The sequence below is a fragment of the Physella acuta genome, unplaced genomic scaffold (assembly GCF_028476545.2).
Source record: "Physella acuta isolate Inbredline_101_S28 unplaced genomic scaffold, ASM2847654v3 ptg000465l, whole genome shotgun sequence".
Classification (NCBI taxonomy): Eukaryota; Metazoa; Mollusca; class Gastropoda; family Physidae; genus Physella; species Physella acuta.
The window spans coordinates 422,715-445,557 of record NW_026731984.1 but is presented as its reverse complement, the minus strand read 5'-3'; the positions used below and the strand labels follow the sequence as shown (position 1 = coordinate 445,557).

Genomic DNA, 22,843 nt, shown 5'->3' with positions numbered 1-22,843 from the left:
AATTCACAAATTATAAATTACTGGAAAGTAGAAAAAAAAACAACTAAATAGCGGCGTATGATACGCAGCGGGTCGGCACGTATATATAATTCTCTTCTGTGAGACGCTAGAAAACAAGCTGTAAGCGCGCCTTGCAGTCCCCTCTCTTCTTCACTAGGCATAAATCAACCTCCCCCACCCCCACATGGTCTGCTGAGCTAAATGTTTACAATCATAGAGCCGGGTTAGTGACTCCTATTAGGGGCAGATAATTTAGTTTGAAGCTATTTTACAGTTAGGGGAGGTAATTAAGAGGAGGCTGCTTTCACGGGGGGGGGGGGGGGGGGGGCAGGAGGGGTAAGGGTAGGGGTTGGGGGAAATGAGGGTGGGGGGGGGGGGGGGGTTATCGTCCTTAACGACCAACTGATAGTATTTTAAAGCAAATATTTTCAGTGGCAAGCATAGGTACAGTCGAATTCACAAATTATAAAATTACTGAAAAGTAGAAAATAAAACAATTAAATAGCGGCGTATTTTACGCCGCGGGTCGGCTCGTATGTATATTCTCTTCTGGGAGACGCCTAGAAACAAACTGTAAGCGCGCTCCCTACCACGCCCACCCCCACCTGTTCTGGTGAGCTGTGGTTCACGCTAAATGTTTACAAGCAGAGCCGGGTTTAGTGACGACTATTAGGGGCAGAGAATTTAGTTTGAAACTATTTTAAACGTGGGGGGGTAACTAAGTGGAGTTTACTTTAACGAAGGGTGGGGGAGGGGGGGGGGGGGTTATCGTCCTTAACGAGCTACTTATAGTGTTTTAAAGAAATATTTTCAGTGGCAGCGTTGGTACTGTCGAATTCACAAATTATGAATTAATGAAAAGTAGAAAAAAAAAACAACTAAATAGCGGCGTATGATATGCCGCGGGTCGGCTCGTATATATAATTCTCTTCTGGGAGACGTTAGAAAACAAGCTGCAAGGCGCGCCTTGCAGCCCCCTCTTTTCCTCTCTAGGCATATCTCAACCACCCCCACACCCACATGGTCTGGTGAGCTGTGGTTCACACTAAATGTTTACAATCGTAGCAGGTTTTGGTGACGGCTATTAGGGGCAGATAATTTAGTTTGAAAATATTTTAAACCTAGATTATGTAACTAAGAGGAGGCTGCTTTCACGGGGATGGGGTGGGTTGGGGGGTGTGTGGGTGGGGTTTAGCGTTTTAAAGCAAATATTTTTCAGTGGCAGCATGGTACTGTCGAATTCACAAATTATGAATTACTGAAAAGTAGAAAAAAACAACAACTAAATAGCGGCGTATTATGACACCGAGGGTCGGTTCGTACCATTTATTAAATTCCCGATGTTTCTCAATGTTTTCTGCGATGCCTAACTTGAAGTGTTTATGTTGATTTTTTAAATATAAAAAAGACTGTTGTAGGTGGTAGTTGTAAATAAACTGGGCGCATGATACTTCTTCTATTTCAACAAAATAAAACTGCACATTATAATTATTGTCCTGTCCTTCTGAAATGCATGCTCTATTTCAGAAAAAATCCCAAACTCTACATGAATTAGACCAACAGTTTACACGCAAAGCCTTTCTGTGTATTCCCTCCTCCTTACCGCCACACACTATGCCATAAAAACCCATTTCGCTATGTTTTCTTTTTCTTCCAGGAAAAACAAGTTCCTCCAGTGAACGTAATTAAAAACTCCCCAAAATCCATAACACGATGTATTTTTATGTATATTTTGTACGAAAGATTTTAGGATAGCTAACAACTGTAAACCTACACAAGTCCTCATATGTCGGATTATAAATAAACGAAATATAACATCGGATGCTTCTGAGGCAAAGTCGAGGCTCGCCAATAAAGATTACATGTCTTAGGACATAAACATAAATTAACAAATTCCATTTTAAGCAATTATAACACGCTTACTTGAGGCCCGAAATGAGTTTATACATAATTTTGTCTGGTTTGTTGTCTCAGGATGGTTTATACATCGCAATGATATACTTTAAACTACTCAGAAAATGAACAATTTAAAATGTACGAAGCAAACAACAATTCTTTTTACGAGAAGTATATAGTTTAAACAAATGTTTTACTTTGCCTATTGTACTTAATCAGTTATTCAAACCTAGTCAATAATACCCCCTTACCTAAATATATTGCACACGTTCTGTAATTACTGTCCCATCTTATAAATTATAAAATATTACCATACCTATCCATCTCCTATTTATAACCCTAAGCTTTACCTATCCTAAGCCTTTTGTATCCATTGTCATATCATTGTGCCCGACGGATGGCTAGAGGTATGTCGTCAGATAACAATTCCAATGGCAAGATGCGAGCGGTCGTTCAGCAAGTTGAAATTTATTCAGAGGCGTAGCGACCCTTCCCGGCGCCCAGGGACATCCTTCCAATTTGGCGCCCCCTCGAGAGCAAATTTTCGATTTGCACCCCCCCCCCTCGAACTTTTCATTTGCACCCCCCCCCCCTCTCAAACTTTCGATTTGCACCCCCCCCCCCCTCGAACTTTTCATTTGCACCCCCCCTCGAACTTTCAATTTGGCGCCCCCCCTAAGGTCGGCGCCCGGGGACATATGTCCCCCCCCCCCCGCCCCCCCCCCCCCCCCCTCGCTACGCTACTGAATTTATTGTTTTCGCATTTACGTGTGTGAATGGATCAATATCGTCTCAGTGATCTTGCTCTTCTTAGCATTGAAAGTAAATCAATGCTTCTTTAAATACAGTGTTTTATTAAAATTTAAATTGTTTTCCTTATTTAATGTAATGGAAAAATGTGAATAAACAGGGTGTGGGTTGGGGCGACAATTAAATAGTTCCTGACGTAAAATATCGTAGCTACACGTCTGCAACTTTTGCCGGTCACTGTTCCTTAAATGTATTTCTTTTGCAGTTACAAGGTCAAGGAAGAAAACAGTATGTAAAGGCTCGTAGCCCTTAATTTTCTTGACTTTGTTTATAATTCAAAACTGCAGCTAAAATGAGCTTCTAATGTTTTTCCAACCCATTTTGGCGCCACTCGGGACGGCGCCCGGGGACAGATGAACCCCTCGACTTCCACCCTTTCCTACACCTCAGAATGTCAGTTTTACAAACAATCCTGTAAGCACTAACATTGCACTTAGCTGGTATGCGTAAAATTCTCTTTTACTTTTTGTATACTATGCATTTGAGTTTCAGGATGAATTATAAAATCACTTTTTGGTTTATTACGAAGACAATGCTATAATTCTGTCTTTGGGATTCTAAGAAATCTACCTGACTTAACCGTTTGGGAAAATACAAACTCGTGGGCGTGGAAAGTCTATGTCAACTTTTGTTTTAGACATTTATGGTCAAAACGTGATAACCTTAGGCGTGCACTAAAATATATTTTCCGTAAATTTTGTTATGACGACAATTAAAAGAGGTTCTAGATTTCTGATGTTCTTACTAAATTTGTCAACTTATAAATGACGTCATTTCCTATCAAGAAGTCTCCAGAAGTTGAACCAAATCCTTTTTTATAATCGTTCCAAGTTCTTGTAAAGTTCACATCACCTTTAATACGTCTCTGTAAGAAATAACGACAATGCTAAAATAAAGTTTAAGCTCATTTGATTGATTCCAAAAATTAATTACGGTTTAATTTACGCTAATATAAATCAAAATCTTTAAGAAATCTAAACGATTCTGAATAAAATAAAGCCAGTGGTAAAACATGTTTTTTTACTTTAAGGCTTAGTTATCTTTAAAATGTATTGAGTATTTAGTTATATCATACATACAAACAATTTACATAAAATCAAAGCAGTCGCTATTTCATAACACCTAATATTCTTCACATTAACTCTCTAAATATGTCCAACACTGTTTGTATTATACAGCTACAACTATCACGTGATAAATAAACTTGCTTTAACCTTTGCCTCAGTTCAAACTCGAAACCAAATAAATCCACAAAACAATCACAATACTCAAAATAATATTAATGTGCACATAACATTATAATTCTCTATAACAAACTATGCATGTCTCTATTTTATTTAAAAATCCGAACTTTTATCAATAACAACAAAATAAACTAGGCTACTAATAACCTCTCAGACCAAAAGTAATCACACTCGAGTTATGTTTAAACACTGCTGTAAACTGGCCCCTGACTTTACGTCACCCAATTAGACTACTGGCCAACGGTCTGCCAGAACTATAACAAAACTAGAGCTGGTGTCTTTGGACGTCCATATAACTAATTAGAGTCATCGTAATTTCAAACAGACAAATACTGCGTATGTCGTTCCACTATTAGAATTTGTTTTTCTTTAGGTCGCATCCAAATGTCAATGTTGTGTATAATACGTGTGTTTTCAATTGAATAAATAAATCGTAATTGTTAGAATAAAATATAGGAAAAAAACTAATTAGTTTAAAGTCTAAGAATAACTTAAATGACAAAACAACCTGTATAATAATCCATCCACCACCGTCAGTCTTGGTATCACACAATGTTCTGCTGACATCTACTCCAGCCTCTGTCATGTCCGCTAAAACACTATTGTTCATGTTGGCACATTTAAACTGGAGTAAAAAAAATGTGTTCAACATTTGTTCTAAATATATATATATATATATATATATATATATATATATATATATATATATATATATATATATATATATATATATATATATATATATATATATATATATATATATATATATATATATATATTGCAGTAAAAAAAAAGAGCGTACCTGTTCACGTAGTCCACTAATGAGGACATTATATTGATCTGATTCATTCATCAGATTTTGCATTACGCTTTCAATCTTCTCCATACTGGCGTTAAAATGAATGTCTGTATTGTTTAATTGAGATACAGTTGTCATTAAATCATTAAGTTTCCTTGCCTGTGCTTCTGAATACATTTTATTGTTTTCCTCCAGTTGCTGAATGCGTAGGTTTTGACCATGTTCGGCTCTCGCTGTGCTATTTTTTATCATTTCCTTAGTCACATTTAATAAATCTAACTTGAAATCATGCATTGTTTTAGCTAGAACTTCACTGTGATTTGACTTTTGAGACAAATTCTGAATAGCGAATGATACATTAGCAACACTGTAGTTCAGTTTCTCCAGTTGTTTGTGTAAAAAATTGTATAGACTTGATACATTGTGTACCGACCTACTTTGTTTTTCAAGTGTGTTATTGTTTGCTTCTATCTGTTGAGTTGTTTTGAGAAAATTTTCAGTTACGTTGTATTTAAAGTGTGTCAGGTCTTGATTAGTTTTATCCACTCTGTTAACAACTTCATTGTACGCATTCGTTATGTTGATAATTTTGTTTTCAAGTTTCTGAATTTTAGACAAATCATCAACTAATAGGCTGTTAAGTCTACTTTCCAGTACATTGGTTAGGTTAACTAAAGTGTCAACTCTCTGATCTAAAGATAACTCTCTCCCATGATGTATTAGATCTACAGTTTGGTTAGAACGTCTGTCATCTGTTAAAAACTGTAAATTCATCTTCAAGTCAGCACTGTTTAACTTATCAGAATATTTAAATGTTTTTAGAAACTCTGACATTTTATCAATTGTTTCATCAAACTCTGGAGTTTTAGCCTCTAAGGTCATCAACATCAGCGGCTTACGATTGTCTTGGTCAACAGGTTTGGTTTTGTTCTCTTTCTTCTCAATGAGACCCCTTCTATTTGTGTAATACACATCACATACAAACACTGTACTAAAACAATCAGAAGGTTTTGTAAATGACACTGTCAACTCTCCAAACACCCTTGAAAACTTTCCATCGTTTTTTGATCCAGTTGCTTTATAATCTCGAACTCTTGAATCTGATTCTGATACAGACGCCAACACAATCTTCCCCTCTAATTCACTGATCCTATAGACTGACATGTTGACAAGAGCTGAGATTTCATTATCTTCTCTTGTGTTCTCCACACAATGTAACTTGGCACAGAATAAATCTCTACCCTCTATATAGTATTCTCTTTCCAATGAAATGTCAAGTCCTGAAAATATATAAGATTTTATAAAAACTTGTAAGCATAAAATATGGCTAAGTTTGCTTTAAATTGAGAAACGATAAGCAGTAAATTCCATCCCATTATAATCATGTTTACGTGTTTGTTTGAAAAGTGTTTTTTTTCACCGTAAGTTATTTTTTATATAAGTATACGTTTTAAATAAACATGTATCCCTCGTTAAAGCATTTATGTTGTTTTAATTCCAATAGATAAAAGATCGATCACACACAGATGTTCTACACTGCTTCTCATCACTGTAAGACAGTTTTACATTTCTGTCAGCTTGAGACAAAAAATTCCTCTGGCAACATAAGACTAGTCTGCCTATATTGTAACGTTTAAACGGTCACATCACGTACTTCATCTTTACATCTCTGGTTCATCTTATAAATTATTACAATTTCAATATATACACACATTATAAGTGTAATACTACATAATACTGACATGTTAATAATATATTAAGGATGTTCCGTTACCAAATGCAGTTTATGTTAATACGTTGCGGGTATTATAATATGCTGATCAATTGTACAATGTCCATTAATTATATAATATATTTGATCAGTCGTGTACTTATAGCACTTCGATGAAGTAATTTTAAGGGAATTCTTTTTTTTTCGTTGTTGTTGTCAAAAATTGTCACTTTATATCTAGATCCTTTACTGTACAAGCGTTTTGCGATCCTGACGGTCAATGGTGCAGTAGAGTTCACCTATTTCATTAACCTCAGTCTATGAAGTGAGAGCGTTTTCAGCAAATATTCTCTTCCTCGCTTTATGAATGTAAGTAAACCGCGTGTAAACTTCCAAAATAAAGTTTAAACGCTGCATTTAATTACATCTTAGATAGTCTTATAATATTGTGAGGCTGGTCATCTGCAATATTGTATGTTGATAAAATATGGTATGTTGATAACATATGGTATGTTGATAAAATATGGTATGTTGATAAAATATGGTATGTTGATAAAATATGGTATGTTGATAAAATATGGTATGTTGATAAAATATGGTATATTGATAAAATATGGTATATTGATAAAATATGGTAAGTTGATAAAATATGGTATGTTGATAAAACATGGTATGTTGATAAAATATGGTATGTTGATAAAATATGGTATGTTGATAAAATATAGTATGTTGATAAAACATGGTATGTTGATAAAATATGGTATGTTGATAAAGTATGGTATGTTGATAAAATATAGTATGTTGATAAAATATAGTATGTTGATAAAATATGGTATGCTGATAAAATATGGTATGTTGATAAAATATGGTATGTTGATGAAATATGGTATGTTGATAAAATATGGTATGTTGATAAAACATGGTATGTTGATAAAATATGGTATGTTGATAACGTATGGTATGTTGATAAAATATGGTATGTTGATAAAATATGGTATGTTGATAAAATATAGTATGTTGATAAAACATGGTATGTTGATAAAATATGGTATGTTGATAAAATATGGTATGTTGATAAAATATAGTATGTTGATAAAATATGGTATGTTGATAAAATATGGTATGTTGATAAAATATGGTATGTTGATAAAATATGGTATGTTGATAAAATATGGTATATTGATAAAATATGGTATATTGATAAAATATGGTAAGTTGATAAAATATGGTATGTTGATAAAACATGGTATGTTGATAAAATATGGTATGTTGATAAAATATGGTATGTTGATAAAATATAGTATGTTGATAAAACATGGTATGTTGATAAAATATGGTATGTTGATAAAGTATGGTATGTTGATAAAATATAGTATGTTGATAAAATATAGTATGTTGATAAAATATGGTATGCTGATAAAATATGGTATGTTGATAAAATATGGTATGTTGATGAAATATGGTATGTTGATAAAATATGGTATGTTGATAAAACATGGTATGTTGATAAAATATGGTATGTTGATAACGTATGGTATGTTGATAAAATATGGTATGTTGATAAAATATGGTATGTTGATAAAATATAGTATGTTGATAAAACATGGTATGTTGATAAAATATGGTATGTTGATAAAATATGGTATGTTGATAAAATATAGTATGTTGATAAAATATGGTATGTTGATAAAATATGGTATGCTGATAAAATATGGTATGTTGATAAAATATGGTATGTTGATAAAATATGGTATGTTGATAAAATATGGTATGTTGATAAAATATGGTATGTTGATTAAATGTGGTATGTTGATAAAATATGGAATGTTGATAAAAATATGGTATGTTGATAAAATATAGTATGTTGATAAAATATAGTATGTTGATAAAATATGGTATGTTGATAAAATATGGTATGTTGATAAAATATGGTATGTTGATAAAATTTGGTATGTTGATAAAATATGGTATGTTGATAAAAACCGCTCAACGGAGTAGAGCTCTCACGAGTAAATAAACAACATTCTTTGTTGAAAGGCACATTCGCTGTTATGATACTCAGAAATAATTTAGCACCGTGTCAAAGAAATGCATAGTCTTACAAGTAATTAAAGTGTAGAGTTTCGCATTAGAAAAAGATAAAGATAAGAATGAGACTGGTCGACTATTGTCTCTAGCGCTGTTCCATCTTGCCATAGATTGGATCATGAGAATTGCAACAGAGTAAAAAAGAAAGTATATACCACGGACACACTGATAACAATTTGATGACAAAGACTTTGTAGAATATCTCGTCTTATCTCACCCAGGCAATAATAAGTACAATAGGAAAAAAAGCAACCAAACTATCTACAACTCTAAAGGCAAGTTTATAGGGAGAAAAACAGAATCGTATAGAAAAAAGGAAAAACAAATATCTCTTCTATATAACTGAAAGATAAATTTATCTAAAACATAAAATTTGCCACGACCAAGGCAGGATAAACAATAAAAATATAGCTCGGAGAGGTGCAGACCAAAAAGCCAGAATTGGAAAGGCAAGAGAAGCTTTTAGACATATGAAAACGTCTTGAGTTAGAGAAAACTGATTGTCAAGTTAAAACTAAAATGATCAAGCCTAAACGTTTGCATAGAGCAATAACTTGGAGAACTAATATAAAAATACAATGCATACATGAACAAAATATTTGATGTATACTCGCCTGAAGAACAGTTTTAAAAGAAACTTGATTAAAACCATCATCAAAGAAGAACACTAGAGTTACACAATACAGAAACTGATTCAAAAGGAGGTGTAAATTATTTATTAATATTTCAAAGGAGTGATTACTTTTTAAACAAATATTTGGCATCAACTATCAGGACCTAGAAGTAACCATTGTGGAAAAAAATCCGCATAGATTTAATTGGAGACAGAATTTAGAGAAGAATATATAGAAGATGAACCAACATTAAGGAAATGTAGAGGAAAAGGCTACTAATTCTGTTGCAAAGCCCTAAAGAGGTCGATACTCCATAGAAAAAAGTACGCACACAATTCATCCAACAACCACCTACCTCCCACTTTTCAGTGCCGCTAGACACAATGCGGGGGGGGGGGGGGGGGCACACCATTTAGGAATGAACTGTGTTATAGTTACATTTATAGTTTAGCATTTAAAAACACTAGCGCACTAGACGGCTCGGCGTAGTGTAGACCAAACTATTCCTTCCTATGCCGAAATTACAGAAATAGACGAATTCTTCTTAACTTGTCATATGAAACGTCAGGTTTGAAAAGGCAACATTAATTTATATAAGCCTTTCAATTCAATTTATTAGGGAGGAAAAACGTGCACACATTTAACATATATCAATTATAAAAGTGCAACATAATCTTCCCCTCTAATTTACTGAAATTATCGACTGACATGTTAACAAGAGCTGATATTCTATTATCTTCTCTTGTATTCTCCACAAAATGTAACTTGACACAAAATAAATATTTTCCCACTGTGTAGTGTTCTCTCTCTAATGACAGGTCAAGCCCTGAATAGATGTTTGTATGTTATATTATATTACATTAAGGTGCAAGTCAATGGCAATTTTAGATGTTACAAACTATTAAAGAATAACAGAACATTATATACATTAAGTATTGTGCGATAGCTAAGAAAAACATATTTACTACTTTACCATTGATCCAAGTTAATTTTGCAAGGATCATCAAACTCAGAAGAAAGATCATTTTGACCTTTTTTTAAAAAAAAATAACTTCTAGTTAAATAAAATAGAGTATTCTGCAATGCTTGCTGCAATTTATTACACGAGCAAAGATGAAGCAGTCAGTGCCGTTTAAATAGTCTGAGTGTAGAGGATGTGACCTCAATTACTTAACATTGCGGATGCTGTCGCAGGACTTGACCGTTTCGAGGAAATTTATCGCCATGGGTTTTAGGACACATCCTCTTCTGAGAATGAACAATATTCACATAAGTGTAATTTCCAAAATATGTTCCACTCGACCGCAAGTGTGGCAGAACGAATTAATTAAACTATCTTAATCCTAAACATTAAGAAAAAGACCAAACCAAAGCATCCGCATAGGCCTAAAACGTAACACAAAATCAAAATCAACCCTATCCCTATCCCTATCCCTATCCCTATCCCTATCCCTATCCCTATCCCTATCCCTATCCCTATCCCTATCCCTATCCCTATCCCTATCCCTATCCCTATCCCTATCCCTAGCCCTAGCCCTAGCCCTAGCCCTAGCCCTAGCCCTAGCCCTAGCCCTAGCCCTAGCCCTAGCCCTAGCCCTAGCCCTAGCCCTAGCCCTAGCCCTAGCCCTAGCCCTAGCCCTAGCCCTAGCCCTAGCCCTAGCCCTAGCCCTAGCCCTAGCCCTAGCCCTAGCCCTAGCCCTAGCCCTAGCCCTAGCCCTAGCCCTAGCCCTAGCCCTAGCCCTAGCCCTAGCCCTAGCCCTAGCCCTAGCCCTAGCCCTAGCCTTATTTATTTTATTTATCTAAGCTATATTTAGTAGGCCATGCATTCTATTTAAAGCGTCCTATGTCGGGGACCAGCACAATGATCTTGTACACGCTGGGGCTCTTACAAGGTCAGAAGTAACAATACTTCTACTTTACTCTGTAATGAATTGTGAATATGTATTATAAAACTGTGTATCCTTGTACGTAAAAAACTTAAAACGTGGGAACATGTAACCATCGGTTTTCGTGCCTGGTACAATATCATTAAAGCTGGTGTTTTTTTTAAAGCTTTTCGTGTTAACAAAGCTTGAGAATAGTTACATTTTCAAGCGTTTTAATTGCACTTAGCGAGATACAGGATTTACAAGTCACTTGTCTACATAATGATTGACACACGAAAAACCCACTTCACACACTTTGCAGCTCCTATTCTACAAATGCAAATATAGTATGGCCAGTTTCTCTGAAACAAATTTTGTATTATATCCTGGCTGTTTTTCTCGAAAAGATTTTGCTATTTAGAGTAGTTGAGTGGATATGTAAAAAGTGCTGACTTTTTTTGTTTAATCATTTTATCTAAATTAATCATGCACTGATTATTTTCAATTAACTAAACAATAAAGGATATATTTTCTTAAAAAATTGTTTAATAATAAATCTTATTCTATTGGCAGATAGAAAAGTAGTTCTCTACCGCTAGTCTACGCGTTCCTTTGTGCATCGCCTCGTCCGTTGCCTAATTTAGCTCAAAAGTTGAAAACAAAAGAAAGAAGTTAAAAAAAATAGATATGCACATATTGTACCAGGCACGATAAGATAAGTGTTGGTGACATTTTTTTTTCACATCGTGACCTCTTTAAGTATACGGATGTAAGATATAAAAATACACAGTCGCTCATAAAAAAATTATGTTTCTAAATTGCACTTTAGCAGAAATGTATTAACACCATTATTAGTGTAAAGAGATTTTCAAAGGCCAATAAAGATAAAGAAATATTTTAAACTGGTAGTTCTACAAAACTAAAAACAAAGAATAGCAATGGAAACTATTAAAGTCAAATTACACAACTATTTTATTTTTTTATTTTAGTTGTTCAAATTTTAGGCAGTTAAATTAAACTAATTAGCGTAGGCCATGTCATTAAGTAAACATGTTCACTCACATTGTGAAAACAAAACTGTACGATGTAACAAATGTGTGTAGCAAATCACATTATTTACTTATGAACTTAAACTGGAGCACATCGTCCAGTGGTATTGACGTGACCTGTAGCCTACATTGAAAACAGCAAGTACTTGACCTTGAGTCAAGCGGTTTTCTAAGTAAAGCAGGATTCATCATAGGAATTGTTGTTCACAAAGTATTGTTATGTATAACGTCAATGTTATACGAAACCTAAAACTGTTATTGTTGTCTAATGTTTAACGTACAGTTAACACACATTAATGCTAAACCGTACCTTACACGATACTTTAATTCAACAAACCTCAATTGCACTTCTACACGCTTATTCTTGCCATTATTCTATGCCCATATTGTCTCTCTATATGAAGTTTGTAATAAAGTGTGTTTAAGTCTGATTCTGATACAGACGCCCACATAATCTTCCCCTCTAATTCACTGATCCTATAGACTGACATGTTGACAAGAGCTGAGATTTCATTATCTTCTCTTGAGTTCTCCACACAATGTAGCTTGGCGCAGAATAAATCTGTACCCTCTATATAATATTCTCTTTCCAATGAAATGTCAAGTCTTAAAAAGTTAAGTTTCTTACACATAGTTCGTATTTTAAAACAGATATTATATTTAATTACACATTGCTTTTTTTTGTCTAGCCAAGATTTCTGTTGTGTTTTGATAAATGGTTTGGAAAAGTTTTGGAACTTACACTTATGCAAATATTGTTAATTCTCACAAGATGATGATGGCTTAAACTCATTAAGATAAATTTCCACGAACTGGCCAAGTTTTCAAAAATGTTTGGAACATTGACCGTATCATTTACAAAACCTTCCGATTGTTTTCGTACAGTGTTTGGATGTGATGTGTATTACACAAATAGAAGAGGTCTCATTGAGATGAAAGAAAATAAAATCAAACATGTTGATCAAGGAAATCGTAAGCTGTTATTGTCGATGACCTTAGAGGTTAAAACTCAAGAGTTTGATAAATTAAACAGCGCTGATATTAAGTTGAATTTACAGTTTTCAACAAACGCCGACATATTTACCCAAGATGTCGACAAAATATCAAATATAAGCGAGTTACCAATGAAAGACAGGGCTGTAATAAGTACATTGTTTGAAGTTCTTGAGAAACTAGCAAATTTGAATAAAACTAACATTCAACTAAAGAACTCATCTGACTACCTTAAAGAAAGTGTAGATGAACAGAAAATTAAACAATCGAGCTAAAACACAACCGTGACATGTTGAACTCTATGGTGAAGAAGCGAGGTCAGATGTCACACGGTGCGGCACTTAATAGTGTCACCCCCCCCCCCCCCCCCGAAAAAATTATATATATATATATATATATATATATACATATATATATATATATATATATATATATATATATATATATATATATATATATATATATATATATATATATATATATATATAATACTGCCTGTATATATACATATATATATATATATATATTCTGATGTAGCATGTTTTCTCTGTCAGTAGCTGGTTTATGTCTTGGTGTCACCCCCTCCCCCATTCCTCCCTTGTCGGGATTTGTCAAATTTGCTCTTAAAAGACTATTTAACACTAAGTATTCACTTCATTAAGTGAAATTATCTTTTCTGTATATTTTTGCCTTGCCTTTTCCACCTAAATGGTGTCACCGGTGCTGTTCGCACCCCCACCCCCCCCCCCTCGCTACGCCCCTGCTCAAGTGGCACTCCAGATTTAAACAAGACCATACAAGAAATAATAACTGGAAAATTAAACCAAACAGAGGGACATATAAAGACAATGATAGTTTCATTGGCACTAAAACAAAATACAAGTCTTTAACCTTTTGATAAAAACAGCTATATGAAACACACGCAGCAAAACTGACATAACTGTTTACATCAATAGCACAGCCCAATGATACCAATAACCTTGATGAATAACGAATTAGATATACTTAATATCACAGAATATGGACTCCGTCCGAAATAAAATGAAAGTAATGATTTGCGGAATACAACAATTACTTCCAAAGAATTCGAATTCCAGTCAGTAAAAGAATGTAGGTAGGCCTACTCAAATTGTATTATTATGTTTTGTTTAATGTTCTCTTATTCTACTTTTCTTTAGAAGATTACATTGTGATTTCATATTATTGTTAGAGTATAATATATATATATATATATATATATATATATATATATATATATATATATATATATATATATATATATATATATATATATATATATATATAAAGAACATACTATAAGTATATAGTTATATTTTTATAATCACCATTCTCTTTAAAGTGTACAAAGAACATACATCAAAGTTTTCCGGATAATAATATAACCATCACAGTAGAAGACAACAAAACAGCATTATGTGATACAAAGACAGAAGGAGGTGGTTGGATTATTATACAGGTTTGTGAGCATTATTTTATGTAAAGCTATTGTTCAGTTCAACTAATTTGGCAAGAGCTTCATTAATTTAGAACTGCGTTAAAATGTTCTTCATTACAAACGTTAAGGCTAAAATATATCAGTGTAAGCTTAGTGTTATTAATTTGTTATCCTATTGTTTTAAAACACACGTTTTGACTACCGCAACACACCCACAAAGGTTTAAATTTACTTAGACTTATAAGTCAGGTAAACTTATAAGAATCCCATAGTACCAGTCCATCGCTTCGTGTTTTTTCGGTTGTTCAAGAACTAATAAACCGTAACAAAACCAAAGTACTTTTTTTTTTGCGAAATCACATCAGATAGTATTTTTGTATTCCGAAGTGCCTGGTACGTCGGACTCCCAAGTCCCCTGTATAATAGTGTGGGGGGGGGGGGGGGAGAGGTGCAAGACTGCCGGGAACTAAGAAGAATTTGCTCTCGACCGTAACCCCTTTACCGTGTGTCACGAGTTAACTCGTCATATAAAACTTGGGCTTAACCGTACATCACGAGTTAACTCGTCTTCAGATAAAAAAGTCGTCTGTGTGCCGTGCGTCCCAAGTTAACTCGTCTTGATACGAAAATACGAAAATAGCATTGGAAATCAATAACAATGTAGAAGGAGGCTAATCTAACAGCCAATTCAACAGCGTATGATAAAAATAGGTCATCACGTGATGTTGGTACTGTGCTTTTAAATTACCTTCTTTATATTTACCTCATAAATTCTAAATGGCAACTCATTTTCACTTAAAATGATGTTTTATTTTGTCAGGACAACATAACAAATCAAATAATGAAAAAAAAATACACTATTTCCAAAAGAAAATTTATTTTTACACGGTAAAGGGGTTAACCAGATATCTTGACTATAAGCTGCGGCCTTCACGTGGCTTCGGAAGAGTGCCACTAGTCGGACCAAGCCCATGACCCCCCCTAGTGGGTGCGGAATGGCTAGTGGTAGCCAACAGCAGCTAGAGGTTTTTGATCTGGCCGAGTATACTGCTGTATACGCTAAGTTCAAAGAATGGCCGAACGCCCCCCACGATCAAGCTGGGTACCAGGCGGTAGGACGACGTCCCGGTCTGGTTGATGGGGAAGGAAAGCCCGGTGAGAGCCGACGGAAGTAGCAACCGATGTGTGGGAAACTCTTTAAAGGTCGGAGTTTGCTACACTGAGGCCTGCCTGGCTAATGGAAGTCAACCTTCTGAACCGGTTTCCGTATAAGGAAGGAAGGAAGTAATTTTGTAAGTCATACTGAAACTAAAATGTATCATAGACAAAAAGAGAGTTACTGGAGTTAGTGTAGAGAGTTAGAGATAGTTGATTGTCCGCTAAAAGATTATCCGTAACATATATGTTATAAAAGGAAGTTGAGACTACCAAATAGCACCGGGCGCCGGAGGACGTGCTTGTTTCGATTTAATGAACTGCTAATGTAACCCATCGAATCCATTGTCTACTGCATTGTTTAAATCGAAATACATAAGTATATTATATATATATATATATATATATATATATATATATATATATATATATATATATATATATATATATATATATATATAGATATATATATATATATATATATATATATATATATATATATATTACGATCGTAGTAATGTCGATTCTTTGTTAATAAAGAAATATAATACAGAGCCTTCAGTTTATTTCATAGACGCAAATGGAAGCTTGGTTTAATACAGTAACGCTGAGAGTAAAATACATACTATCCAACCGTCAACATTATACAATCATGGCTGTATAACAAGTTTAATATTTAGCAGTAAAATGAAACAATCGATTTTCACGTTAAGAGAATCATCTGTTTTGGGTAGATTAGAATTATCGTCAACGGTCGTCCAAACATTTGGCAATATTTTTCGACCAAATATCATGGCATGCTTATTTAGAAAAAAATATATTTGTATATGCTCTGTTTATTATTTAATGTTCTTTGTTAAAACAATGATTGCTAAATAGACCGTATTTTTTATTTTTTTCAAAAACTCATATTATTTAATTTTTAGAAATTGTCACATAATTAGTACTAACATCTATCTTTAATGACATTTAATGAAATAATACGGTTTGGTACAATAAAACCACGGCAACACATTTATAATCGCACTACTATGCCTTGTCGGTACAGTTTAGAAATTAATATTTTCAAATAAAAATTAGTGTAACAATGAATTGAAAAACATTGTTTAAAACTCAAATACCTCAAACTTCTTAAATATTTTTTTTACAACAGGGCTACAATGAACTTAGATTTGATATGGAGTTTAATGCTAAAGATTACTGCGCTGTGTACAGAGGTTTTAAGGTAGAAAATGAAGCAGTAAAGTATAAGATGAGCTACACGTCATTCAGTAGTAGGAATGTTAAAGATAGCTTTAGTTATCTTAACGGAATAAAGTTTACAACAATTGAATCTGATAACGATGAGTGGTCAAGGGGAAACTGTGCTCAAGACAACAGAGGTGGTTGGTGGTATAAACAGTGTTTTAATGTAAACGTCAACGGCGAATGGGCGAGTCATATAGTTAATAAAGGAATCCATTGGCTTAGCATTACAGGCACTTGCGTGTCTCTAAACTTTGTTGAGATGAAACTTCGTCAAGTGTAAAAAAAGAATATAAACAACATTATTAGAAATTGAAAGAGGGCAGTATATTTTTACGATATTTTGTGGACTAATGTCATAAAATGTGTTATATTTATAAAACCTTTATATGCAGGATAAATTTAAAACAAAGTTACATTACAATAAAACATGTTGGTTAAACATAGATCAACCCTTTTAGGACTATACGGATTGTAGGCATAATTTTAATTATATATGCACACATTTGGTAGTAAAATGACACGTAGATTTCAAGAATGTTAATGTTTTATTGGTATCTTTAATAGTTTTTGAGATACAGCATGGTAAAAATTGCGTATACATAAATAGAAAAAGTGTGTAGTTGATATCTATTACTTTGTAAAAATTTACTTATTTAGCAATTATTAAAACTAATCGCAACTCCCAAACACAGTTTTCTATTGTTTGTATTATTATGTTATTCAATTATTTTAATTGTTACCAACCATTTTTTCTTTTCTCGTTTTCCCAAAATTATCTTTTACATTTTTCGTATATGTGCAACCATAAATGAGCGCACGACAACCCTCGTTTATTACTCTCATATCCATAACTGAAAGTGGTCAATTCGGTATTTATTTAATTTGAGTGCTTCAGACATGTAATTTACAGCGTCAGTTTACCTTACCATGTTCGCTTTAGTTTTCAACATTAAGACTGCAGCTTTGCGAATTATTTACCAGGCAATGGAGTAGAGATCACAGGAATAAATCAGTAATATACTTTATTTGAATGCAGATGGCTTTCGACACTTCGGTATAATGGATCAGCTTGTCAAAGAAATAGAATAGTCTTACCCGCAATTAAAGTGTAGACGTTCGCATTAAAAAAAAAAAAAAAAAAAAACAATCATAAAATATGAATAACAAGGACCATCTATTGTCGCTATTCCTGTTCTTTCTTGTGTAGAGTTTTGCATAAAAACAGATTAAGATAAAAATAAGACGGTCCATCAGAATCTATTGTCGCTATTCCTGTTCCTTCTTGTGTAGAGTTTCGCATAAAAACAGATTAAGATAAAAATAAGACGGTCCATCTATTGTCGCTATTCCTGTTCCTTCTTGTGTAGAGTTTTGCATAAAAACAGATTAAGATAAAAATAAGACGGTCCATCTAATGTAGCTATTCCTGTTCCTTCTTGTGTAGAGTTTTGTATAAAAACAGATTAAGATAAAAATAAGACTATTGTCACTACTATAGTTCCATCTTGCCATTGATTAGATTATAAGGATTACCACAGAGAAAAAATGAAAGTATATATCGCTGGCTATCTGGTGACAAAGTGATGACCTAGACTTGGTAGAATATTTCGCTCTTATCTCACCCAAGAAACAACAAATACAAGAGGAAAAAAATAAGACTGTCAAGAAATATATAGGCGCGTTCATAGAGAGAAAAGCAAAAACCTATAGGTAACTGAAAACAAGTAATTAAAAAAAGTCTAGTGACAATTTTAGCGCAATTTCCTTATGTTATCTGCGTAAATCAAGAGCAGGGTTAGTAAAACCATTGGTTAGTTATTAAAACGTTTTTTATAAAAAACAATTTCAGTATTTTACATGTTTTATTTACAATAGAGTAACATGACTAAAAACCACTGCGCGCCTAGCTACCGATCGTGATGTCGCAGCCATTGAACGTGATGGCGCAGCTATTGAACGTGATGACGCGTGTGGTGTGGTTGCATAAAATGCCTATTAATTCGGTCCAAATTTTAATTAATTCAAAAAAAAATTTGTGACCAAACGAAAGGATATTTTTGAAAACTTTCTTCGGCAATGTTGTTTTAAATTATGGCAGGAATCGATTGGTACATGTTTCAAGTCGCTAAGTGGTCTGGTTGCCGAGATATGGGCCAAAAACTGCATTTTTTCGAGGTTTTTTGGCTTTTCTGGGAAATCCATGAAAGAAACCCGGAATTTTTATGGCCTATGTTCATCCTCGTAACTTGCTTAACATAATTGTTTTTGTAACTAGTCATCGATATTGCTTCGTTGAGGAGGAGATACGACTTAAAGCTGCGGACACACATCCATACATTCATCCATCCATCCATCCAGAAATGACGGGTTAATAAACGCATTTCTCCAGAATGGAAATTGCGCTAAAAACCTATAGGTAACTGAAAACAAGTAATTAAAAAAAGTCTAGTGACAATTTTAGCGCAATTTCCTTATGTTATCTGCGTAAATCAAGAGCAGGGTTAGTAAAACCATTGGTTAGTTATTAAAACGTTTTTTATAAAAAACAATTTCAGTATTTTACATGTTTTATTTACAATAGAGTAACATGACTAAAAACCACTGCGCGCCTAGCTACCGATCGTGATGTCGCAGCCATTGAACGTGATGGCGCAGCTATTGAACGTGATGACGCGTGTGGTGTGGTTGCATAAAATGCCTATTAATTCGGTCCAAATTTTAATTAATTCAAAAAAAAATTTGTGACCAAACGAAAGGATATTTTTGAAAACTTTCTTCGGCAATGTTGTTTTAAATTATGGCAGGAATCGATTGGTACATGTTTCAAGTCGCTAAGTGGTCTGGTTGCCGAGATATGGGCCAAAAACTGCATTTTTTCGAGGTTTTTTGGCTTTTCTGGGAAATCCATGAAAGAAACCCGGAATTTTTATGGCCTATGTTCATCCTCGTAACTTGCTTAACATAATTGTTTTTGTAACTAGTCATCGATATTGCTTCGTTGAGGAGGAGATACGACTTAAAGCTGCGGACACACATCCATACATTCATCCATCCATCCATCCAGAAATGACGGGTTAATAAACGCATTTCTCCAGAATGGAAATTGCGCTAAAAACCTATAGGTAACTGAAAACAAGTAATTAAAAAAAGTCTAGTGACAATTTTAGCGCAATTTCCTTATGTTATCTGCGTAAATCAAGAGCAGGGTTAGTAAAACCATTGGTTAGTTATTAAAACGTTTTTTATAAAAAACAATTTCAGTATTTTACATGTTTTATTTACAATAGAGTAACATGACTAAAAACCACTGCGCGCCTAGCTACCGATCGTGATGTCGCAGCCATTGAACGTGATGGCGCAGCTATTGAACGTGATGACGCGTGTGGTGTGGTTGCATAAAATGCCTATTAATTCGGTCCAAATTTTAATTAATTCAAAAAAAAATTTGTGACCAAACGAAAGGATATTTTTGAAAACTTTCTTCGGCAATGTTGTTTTAAATTATGGCAGGAATCGATTGGTACATGTTTCAAGTCGCTAAGTGGTCTGGTTGCCGAGATATGGGCCAAAAACTGCATTTTTTCGAGGTTTTTTGGCTTTTCTGGGAAATCCATGAAAGAAACCCGGAATTTTTATGGCCTATGTTCATCCTCGTAACTTGCTTAACATAATTGTTTTTGTAACTAGTCATCGATATTGCTTCGTTGAGGAGGAGATACGACTTAAAGCTGCGGACACACATCCATACATTCATCCATCCATCCATCCAGAAATGACGGGTTAATAAACGCATTTCTCCAGAATGGAAATTGCGCTAAAAAGTTGTCCTCTTTATATCTTAAAGATACAGACATCGAAAAAGTAAAATATTTCACGAACAAGGCAGCTTAAAAGGTAAAATATAGCTCGGAAATGTGCAGAAAAAATTCTGAATCGACAAGTCAAGAGCAGATTTAAGCCGTATAAAAAAGTCTTTAGTTAGGGAAAAATTACTAAAGTTAAAATTAAAATGATCAATGAACATTTGCATAGAGCAATAGCTTGGAGATCTATTTAAAAAACGTAATGTATGCCTGAACAAGGCATTTGATGTGTACTCGGCTGAAAAACAAATTGGACATAAAAGAACAACAATAGCGGTGCATAATATAAAGGGCCTACATTGATTAAAGGGGAGCTGTAAATTACTTGTTATTATTATTCCAATGGTTTAGTCCCTCTTTGAACAAGTTCTAGGAGCGACTTTCTGGAATAAAGTCACCATTGAAATAATGGGAGACATAATTTAGAGAAGGATATCTATAAGACGAACTAACTTTTAGAAAATGTAGAGAGAAAGGCTAATTGTGGCCACACTCCAAATAAAATAAGTACGCTCACAACCTATCCTCCCCAAAAGGCAGAGCAACCCGCTACCTCCTATTCTTTAACCAAATAGAAAACGGAGATGGTATCGTTGATAGTTTATCGTTTAAAATCCTAGAGCGATAGACTGCAAACTGGAAAGTCGTTCGAATCCGCGTTAAATTCAGTACAACGCCCCTGAGTCCGCCCAACACTGATGGGTACCTAACTCACGTTAGGGAAAGTATAGACAGCTCGGCATAGTGTAGACCAAACTATCCCGAGTTTACTAAAACAGGTGAATTCATCTTGACTTATCATATGGACCGTCAAAGAAAGTTTTGATAGTTTCAAATATATTACTAAAAGTACAAAACTTTATAAATTAAACTAATTAGGTTTTAACATTTTTTTTAAAGTATGCATGTCTATATACACTAATGAATACACATATGTATTTGATTGAACTATTATAAAACAACACTCCTGAAAATCAATAGAAAGTTGAACGAATCCAGTACATTTTAACAACATACTATGTTTAAAGGAAACGGAGGTTTAAATGTTAGTCATTTAACATTATCTAACATTATTTTTCTTTAAATTGTATATTATATTCATTTTTTTCTTTTTACGATACAATTTTACAGTTAAATTTAAGAAAGTTTGTAGATTCCCTTAACCAAATGAATATTTTAAAGTGAATTAGAATTTTAATAAGCAAAGGAGAAATCAAAATTGTAAAGTTACGTCCGTAGATCGAGGTTTAGCCAAAGATAAAATATTAAGATAAGAAATAAGTCTAGTTACTCACCATTGGTTAAGATGCCACTCACAAATATCAAAGCCGTCACTAAAATAGCAGACATTATAGAGTTGTGTAATACAGAGATTTGAATGACACCACAACACCGGACAACATCGTATGCTGCAGAACTTCACGTCGACTTTAATTTATACATACAATCTTGGCGAACATAAAACTCTGGTCTAAAATTATTGAGGTTTTCTTTACCTCTAAATCAAAGAACTCTTTGTAGCTATTTTTGTTTTGGCTATCTCCCACGTTTCCAGTGCCAGACAGTGATTCTCACTTTATTGTTCGTTAAAGTTATATTGCAGCTAAATATTTTTACTAACAGAAGTTTGTTGTCAATTATATATATATATATATATATATATATATATATATATATATATATATATATATATATATATATATATATATATACATATATATATATGTACATATATATATATATATATATATATGTACATATATATACATATATATACATATATATATATATATATATATATATATATATATATATATGTATATATATATATATATATATATATATATATATATATATATGTGTGTGTGTGTGTGTGTATATATATATATATATATATATATATATATATATATATATATATATATATATATATATATATATATCTTGTTTATAAATGTATACATAAATACGTGTGTATATACATGAATTTAGTGATATACCGATACATAATAATTTTTGACGACCGTTTGATAGTTGCAGAATACTTTTAGA

General features: G+C 33.5%; 1 protein-coding gene across 1 annotated transcript; it reads right to left on the bottom strand.

Moving 5' to 3' along the window:
• Positions 1-4,570: 4,570 nt before the first annotated feature.
• Positions 4,571-22,225, bottom strand: LOC131943711 (uncharacterized). The gene is made up of 3 exons (XM_059303925.1): positions 22,087-22,225; positions 4,749-6,029; positions 4,571-4,575 (listed from the first exon to the last, which is right to left on the bottom strand). Exons 1-3 carry the CDS (start codon positions 22,139-22,141, stop codon positions 4,571-4,573), a joined length of 1,341 nt encoding a protein of 446 aa, XP_059159908.1. The 5' UTR covers positions 22,142-22,225.
• Between the last annotated feature and the right edge of the window lie 618 nt (positions 22,226-22,843).

What these genes read in the sequence shown, in the direction of transcription:
- LOC131943711 (XM_059303925.1), bottom strand. Translation starts at nt 22,141, where the DNA reads ATGTCTGCTATTTTAGTGACGGCTTTGATATTTGTGAGTGGCATCTTA. An exon ending in GAGTGGCATCTTAACCAATG is followed by an intron (nt 6,030 to 22,086) that starts GTGAGTAACTAG and finishes ATATATTTTCAG; the next exon opens with GACTTGACATTTCATTGGAA.